Consider the following 8,204-nt stretch of genomic DNA (forward strand, 5'->3'; position numbering starts at 1 on the left):
GTGCATTTGACTAGCAAGCAATCAATGGACATAAATATGCACACGCGGTGGGAACTCTCGTCGTCCGATAAATATCGGTTGAACTACAGATGAGTTACATAGGTGTAAGGTAGCATTATTACCCGGGGTATGTTTCCGTGTGCGAGTTGACTCTTGTAACGCTATAATGTTACATCTTCTTTCAATGTATCTGATGCGACCAGTCGAGATAACTACAAGTCAGTTGATAGTGAGTCATGTACCCTGCGGTAAATTGCTGCGATGGTTGACCAAAGTGTGTGTACTACTCAACATTCGAGTGGCCTAATTGCTGTCCGTCAACTCTCGTAGCTGGTGGCATCGATTGAGTTCACCATGTCTGTTTAGTATGCGAGCGACAATTCTTGTAAACTCACGTGACCGGAAGATATCAATTGAGTTCACGCAGACACCTGCGAGTGATTGGAGTTGTTTTAGACACAATCACCGGGCACACTCAGTATATGGGGAATGAACTCTCGTAGCCTGAGAATCAACGATTGAGTGCGAAGGGGCACAAAAACGGTATTCTCCTGCTGATTATTATAGGATAACAGCATCAGAGTCCATGTACTCTGTTTTCGGAGATCGAACTCCAGCTCGGAAGTATAAATCAGCAACTCTAGCTCTCGAGAATAAACCAGCCACTCTAGCTCCCGAGTATAAACCAACTACTCTAATACCCGAGTATAACCCAGCCACTCGAGCTCCCGAGTATAAACCAGCCACTCGAGCTCTGGAGTATAAAACAGCGATATCTACTAGACAATTCCTTGGGCTCTGTTTGGAATCATCGGATTAACTGATTTGCACGGTTTCTGCTATTGACAGTTTTTCTCCGACACAGGTATAGTTCTATACTGTACTTGCCAGAACGCATATATAGTGTTACTACTGAACAGTTGTCTCAGGTATATAAAACGACGGGTTACTCGAGACGTACACCTCGGGTCCTCTAGCTCTCAGAGGTAAAATGCCAGCACACTGCTCTAGCTCTCGGGGATAATGCCAGCACACTGCTCTACCTCACGAGGATAATGCCAGCACACTGCTCTAGCTCTCGAGGATAATGCCAGCACACTGCTCTAGCTCTCGAGGATAATGCCAGCGGATCCCTCTTGTTCGCGGAGGTAAAATTAGCGTCCCAGATAGTTAGTATATCTTCATTCATGAAGCTCGCACACTTTCCGTGCTTCAGCTTGGGGGGGTTGTGGTCAGATATACGATTTAGGGTTATCAGGGCTTTTGTGGTTAGATATACGATTTTGGTTTATTAAGGTTTTATTTGTGGATCGGTCATAAACCCAGATTAGGGTTCTGATCCGAATACGCACATGCGCTAATTGACCAGATGTTAATCGAGTAAAGTTCAATAAATAGCCAACGGCTCACCTCTGATGAGGGGAGTACGTTGAGATATAGTTATTGACGCGTATTTACCACATTTTTAACTAACTGACAGAGTTTGGTTGTGAATTGAATATTGCGATGCGTATTTACCACATTCATACGAGTGTCATAAAAGTCGTTGAGCCACTTCTCCAGTAGGTAGTCTTCTGGAGTACGACGTAGGTTGTCAATGATTAATATGTTATAGTCCTCCATATCAGTGAAGTCTTGCCAAAGCTGTTTGGTACTACGTATATTGTTGAGTGCAGTGCGCGATACTTCAGTGGCATCTGTCTGTCTGAGTAATTCTTGTACTAGTGAGAGGTACTGTATCAATGGCATGTTTGTGCCCGCAAACAAGTCTTTGGCTACCGATACAAACTCAATTGTATCACAACTATCGGCCATGCTGATCTGTTTGCCGATTGACCACTTAGGGAACTCACTCATCTTGAGTAGTTTGTTCAGTTCTGGTTCTGAAGCTTTGTCCCCTTCGTGAGATCTAATTAGAGTTAACTCGCTCATAAAGCCACTGATCGCAATGCACTCATCGTGATCACTTTTGTCACAGTTCTTCATCGCTTTATTATATAGCTCTACTAACCAATCATCTATTACTGGTACTAAACGTTTGGGTTGTTGTTCATGTACTGCTTTGCGCAGTTTGTGAAACGCTCTGATGTCAATGGGGTCGTCCGCTGTTTGTGCGTACAACTTGTCTACTAGTATGTCTACTATGTAGTAGTTGCTGTCATAGATAGTCTTATCTAAGACTATGTGGTACTTACTCATCGTTGGATCCATTGGAGCTCTTGCTGGTGTGGACTCATCGTCCATCTGCATTACCCTCTCCCCATTGTGTGGGGTAGATGTGCGTGAAGATGTTTGCGAGACCGACATTGTGCTTGTTGCTACTGGTCTTATGTTGGCAGTGCGACTTGTGATCCCTCGGGTGTGTGTCCAGCTTGAGCTTACTTGTATACGTAGGCTCCTTCGTGCTGCGCGTGTTCGTTGGTATGGTGCAGACGTCATTGACTGTTCTGCGTGTGGGGACTGGTTAGGATGTATTTGTAGTGCATCAGTAACCATTGTTTTCTTTGTGTATTTGTGCATTGGTGGAATCAGTTTGTTGATTACCTGTATATGCGTCCCCGTATGGCGTGTGGTGGCTGTGCTGATTGCAGGGCCTTGTGCTGGTGTGGCTTGAATTGCTCGTGTTCGAATTACCTGGGTTTATTTGGAGAGTGTTTGGCTTGAGACGATAAACCTGGGTTTGATGGTTTATCGGTTGTAAACCTGGTTTCTCTTGTAACTTGGTTTCTGGAATTATAAACCTGTAATTCAGTTTTATAAGTTTTTGTTATATTTTCTGTTTTATTTGAGTCTCGGTGGTGTTCCGAACTTCTTGTGATTTATGACTTTGAATTTTTCAGAAGAAATATGATTTTATCTGCCTTCTATGTTCGTATACAATTTCAGTTTAAGTGTACCTTTGTGATACCCTTTTGTATACGTGTAGTATTCCTTGTACCCCCTTTTCTTTGTATATCTGATGTTTGTTGGTTTCTTATGTGTCGTTGGATGTACTGCTATGCTGTGCATGCTTGTGTAGGCCTTGCGATTGTGTGTACATATTTATGATTCTTGGCTATGTGAATTGCCATCAATTGTTGGTGGTTATATTTGTTCTCACCTGTGTTATTCGTGCGGGCATATGTGCCGTGTATTCGTATCACTTCTCACGTGTTGAGTTTGTATTATGCATGTCCTTAATTCGGTGTACGATGGTTTCTTCTTAATACATGTCTAGGTTGTGGACCACGTGAATGTTTTAGTGATGTGCTTGTGAATTGCTTCAATGGTGTGTTTGTTAAGAGCTTCTTGTCTCGGGCAGTGTTTCTGCGACTAATATTGTTTTAACTGTCTTGTCCTTAATGAATTGGTTGTCCACTTTTAGTGGTAACGGGTCTAATTCCTTGTGGTTTCCCTTGTATTTTCACTTAGCGTCGGTGTTGTACCTTCATATCACGTCGAGTCTGTCTTTGTAGTTGAGATTTGTTATTATCTTATAGGTGGTGTGCCTATGGACTGTTACTGTTTAGGTGATGTTCCTAGGTGTGCTGTGATTTTGTGATCTTCTTATTCGATTTCGATTCAGATTAGGCTTGTGTGATGTGCGAATCTGACTGTTTTCCCTGTAAATGTGTAAGATATTCTTGTTCTTTTCTGTATCGCCTTGACACCGTTGTCCATTAGTTTCAATAAGCTCCGTACTGATGTGTAGTGCTTGTCTTATCTCTATGGTGTTGGAATGAGATCAGCTATTTAAGATTGAGTTGCGCACGCGTATGCTTCCCTTGCTCTGGGTTGTATTATCCTTTATCTAGCCTGTGTAAGTTACATATGTGTTTACCACTTCTTAGTATTTTCAGGCCTCCTTGTACTTACCTGGTTATAACTATTAACCATCTATTTTTAGTGATTGTGATCACTTGTGTAGATCACTTGTGTAGATCTGATTTGTTCGTGCTCTAATCTTATTGTTGTGGAGTTCTTAACTGTTACGATACAACGTGGTTTTAGTTATTATTCTACCCCGTTTGTCCTGCATAATATTACTTGTGCGATTTCAAGTTGATATTCTGTTTACGGGTGATTTGATGTCATTTATTTGAGTGATTTGGTCTGTATATATGAATATACAATTATTGCTCGTGTCTGTATACACAACACCACTCTGTTGATTCTTTAAGCATGTGAATATTGTTACTCTTGGTGTTTGTTTAGGTGAGGTTCATTAGTCTTGTGTGATTTCACTGATTATACTTTTCTTTCTGTGTTTAGTGCCTTTTGCTCTTGTGTGCAGTGTGCTTATTCTTCACGTGTATTGTACAAGTTCTTATTGGTGATGTTCAGGTGTTTGTTTTGTGTGTTGGGGTGAGGTTCTTTAGCCTTGTGTGGTTTCACTGATTTAGACTTTTACCTTATCTTTAAACCTAATGTTGGTGGTCAATATTTGTGGAACGTGTGTACGTGCGCGTCTTGTGTGTTATTTTCTAGACCCCCTTTTTGTACTGTCCTTCTTGTATGACTCACTATCGTTTCTTTTCCCAACATTGATAAATAAATCACCTTGACACTTTTCAATTTTTCAGAACTTCTGTTCACCTAATATGAATATAAAACACGTTATGGTTTCACACAGTCACTTTGGTTGAAGGTCTTCACTTGCTCTGTTACAAGGGGGAAGCTGCGTCTTCTCTTCTCCTCGAACTAACTGGTCCTGCCGGTTCTCCTTGTTATCTTGTCTGAAGTTCCTTCTCAGCAGTGGGGAGCCTTCCGTCTTTCTTTCTTGGGCCCCTCGTAGTTCTTCTTATTCCAACTTCTAATAAAGTTTTGCTAAGCCCACTTTGGCACTTATCTTTCTCAGAGCCTTATGGTTAATGATTCTTCCTTAGCTGACCGACCTACCGTGGTAAGGATATTGTTAAAAATGTAGAGTTTGAGAGTGGCTGATAAGATACGACCAGAAGAAACAATAGACCTCTTCTCAAGTGCGAATCCTACAGCTAGGTAAAGTCTTGGCTAAAGGACTCGCTTTGAGTTGAGTCTTTATTTGGGTTTAGTTTTTTTCTACACTAGACTCAATATTTACTTAAGTGCTTCTCTCACACGCGGGAGTCCCCGTATCATATACCGATAGTCCCGCTATATTTCTGATCACTCTATCATCAGAATTATTGGATCCTAGATCCAAAACTTAGTATTTGATAGTCCTGGGGTTTGGGTTTAGGATTGGCTTTTCTGATAATCTGGCCCCTGGATGCTACACCCTGAGCGTCGCAAAGAAGATGGTATTGACCGACGTGGAACTAAGCGTCGTCAATCTAATCCGGACCGCTCCGGCCCACACCCAGGACAGGCTCTGGAGGGGCAACAACAGGCACGTCTAGAGGTTCTCCACCCTGTTTCCGCTAACGACAAGCAGTCATCAACGGCACACAGAGATGAACATGTCCATTCAGGAAACGACATTGTTTTCGAGGGTGAGACCAAGGGAGTTCCCGACCTGCGTGCGGACCGGAGTCAGACCACTACTGGTGAATATGTAGCCAGTAATGGTCTGTCCACCCGTTCGTCTTCGGGTACTTCAGGGGCCTTATCCTCCAGCAATGACCAACCGCGCCTTCCACCTAACAAACGTAGACGCTACCGTCATCGCTTCAACAACAAAGACACGGTAAGAGACCGATCATCCGCTCAGAAACTTGCCGAGCTAATGGCGCAACAGCAGTCACTTTTAGAGAAGTATGAACAGAGGTTACAGCGCACAACGGCCGAGCGGCCTACAACACGGTTGGCTGCCACTGAGACAGCTACTGGCACACACGAACGGGTGCATACGTCGCTAGGAAGTGAGGACAACCTTACATTCCGTATTCAAGGTCATACACGTCCGCGCCATGGACTCGGGTACGAATCACCTGGGTCAGAGGAACGGTCGACCGAGGGGGGGGAGACTCTGTCTTATATTGAGGACACATCATATTTCCAGGAGTTCGCACGGGAACAGGTATTAGCCAAGCAGAACCCTCACGTGAGCGAGGCGCTGAAGAACATGCAGGATCGATTAATTACGAACTTTCGCCAACAACAGCGACGACAGTCGTTAGAGAAGGAAGTAGCCAGTGAGTATGTGCAGACACCCAAGCCGCAGGAGATGGATATACCTATGCCTCCGCCCACACCGGCTAGTATAGAGAAAAACCGACAAGCACTACATGCACGGATACTACATTTGAACGATGAACTATGCCAAGCAATCGAGGATAATAATACGGCTCGTGCTGAGGCTCTTAGGGGTGCGATCGAAACGCTTCGAGCTACGCTAGAGTCCCGTTCAGTGGAAAAGCGTCCTGTACTATCACCACGTACATGGCCCGATTGGTCTTCGAATAAATACCACCTACACGACATCATGGAACAGGATACGAGAGGGGCTCTCCTTGAGGTGTTTAAGAACGCGCAAATCGCAGGATTAGATGATAGTTGGAGCCTTACATGGTTCCACAAGGTATTATCCTACTTTAAGGCGGAGAAGTCAACATTGGATTACATACGCGACAACTCGGAACGATTGAAGATGTGGACGCCACAACTACAAATCGAACAGATCTGCCCGCATGAGACACAAGCCACTGTCGATCCCGCGTTTTGTAAGTGGCTAAGGGCCACAGTCGGAACATGCATACCCCTATCATGGAACAAATGACACAGCTCATGAAGAACCATAGGAGCGCACGTGAACGGTGCCAGACGGATGCAGACTTCCAACAGAACTTATTAAACCATACTTCCTTTTAGTCTATCTTATCTCTATCCGTCTACCTGACTCCCTTTTAGTAGGACTCTAGTACCTAATTATCCACATTAGCCCTATTTATCTAATCATCCTGGTGGCCTGGTATATCGTACCTTAAGAGGCCCTCTTATACATAGACACTCAGATACTTGAATCAGAGGGTCACGGATATATATTAGAGTTCCGCAGGGGCCCCTGTATCTCTATCCCATAGGCTAATGGTACTCAGGTTAATGTTCATCGTACAACTGTTAGAGGAAGCTCTCAACGGCCGAACGTATGAGCGTACTCTACAGTTGCATCCCAAATGGCAGTTGATGAAGACACACGAGCTTCTGCAGCTGCCGAGCCCCGATATTCAGGACGCACAGCAGCGCACCACGGCGCGACTCCAGAACCGTAACAATCGCGAGGGTCTACCGAACAACGGGGTCGGTGTGGTCAGAACACAAGTACATAGGTTTTGGTTGTTTATTTTAGTTATTATAGTTTTTTTTACAGGTTATCAGTATAATCTGATAAACTTGGTTTTTACTGACCTTTACAGCACATGACTGATGACTCATTATTAGTCATTAATTTTACAAATATTAATAAATGAACAACGTCTCCCTCTCCAAGGAGGAAGAACATTGCGATACATTTATTGAAGCGTTCGTTTACCACATCGGGACTACACTAATAGGCGCCCTATTCCGCAGACGGGTCGACGACAGTCGCAGTACTGGTCTCAGCGACCCCAACCGTCACTACTTACGACTTGTGCTGGATGCCAGGCAAATGCACCACCAGCTTCACGTCACATTCCGGGATGTCAGCATTTCCGTGTATCGCAACCAGGGGGTAGGGATGGTCGAGTGCGGCTATACGACAACAACCGCACATCAAGAGACGCGGCACACAGACCGACCACAGCTTCAACCTCAGGACAGGGGCAGAACACCACCCAGAGTAGAGAATTGATAACTACGCGTCCCAATCATCAAGTACAGGTGAATGCGATTACACAGGACGATGGCCTGGTACCACCATCCGAAGCTACAGAGGTACACATCAATACGATACTCACGGAAGACTTCGAGCACACGGCACCGGAACCAGACCAGGTCCACGAAGTATGGGAGTCCGTCACCGAACGAGCATGAGACGTGAGGGTGTCTGAGTCGGATATTAGCTTCACATTTGTTAACACTATTAGGGCGGTGATGTCGATACAGGACCCATTGCTTTCTTCTGATAACCGAGTTTATATTCAAGTGCAAGTTAGCGGACGCACGTTCAAAGCATTGATAGACACGGGAGCAAACATAATTTGTATTTCACAGACATCTGCAGATCTCCTCGGCCAACAAATATCACCAGCACCACCTGGGTCATTCATCTATTTAGCTGACAAGGCGGTTCGGACTCCTCGACTGGGAACGACAGAAGTGGT

General features: G+C 44.5%; 2 protein-coding genes across 2 annotated transcripts; both read left to right on the forward strand.

The window, feature by feature from the left end:
* Window positions 1–5,230: 5,230 nt before the first annotated feature.
* SARC_08146 (hypothetical protein) lies at window positions 5,231–6,679 on the forward strand (the record flags this gene model as incomplete). The annotated part of the gene is made up of 1 exon (XM_014297888.1): window positions 5,231–6,679. The coding sequence occupies one exon, from the start codon at window positions 5,231–5,233 to the stop codon at window positions 6,677–6,679; it is 1,449 nt and encodes a 482-aa protein (XP_014153363.1).
* A 323-nt stretch (window positions 6,680–7,002) lies between these two features.
* SARC_08147 (hypothetical protein) lies at window positions 7,003–7,914 on the forward strand (the record flags this gene model as incomplete). Its single annotated transcript, XM_014297889.1, has 2 exons — window positions 7,003–7,221; window positions 7,471–7,914. 2 exons carry the CDS (start codon window positions 7,003–7,005, stop codon window positions 7,912–7,914), a joined length of 663 nt encoding a protein of 220 aa, XP_014153364.1.
* Between the last annotated feature and the right edge of the window lie 290 nt (window positions 7,915–8,204).

This window comes from Sphaeroforma arctica, assembly GCF_001186125.1.
Source record: "Sphaeroforma arctica JP610 unplaced genomic scaffold supercont1.705, whole genome shotgun sequence".
Lineage (NCBI taxonomy): Eukaryota > Ichthyosporea > Ichthyophonida > Sphaeroforma > Sphaeroforma arctica.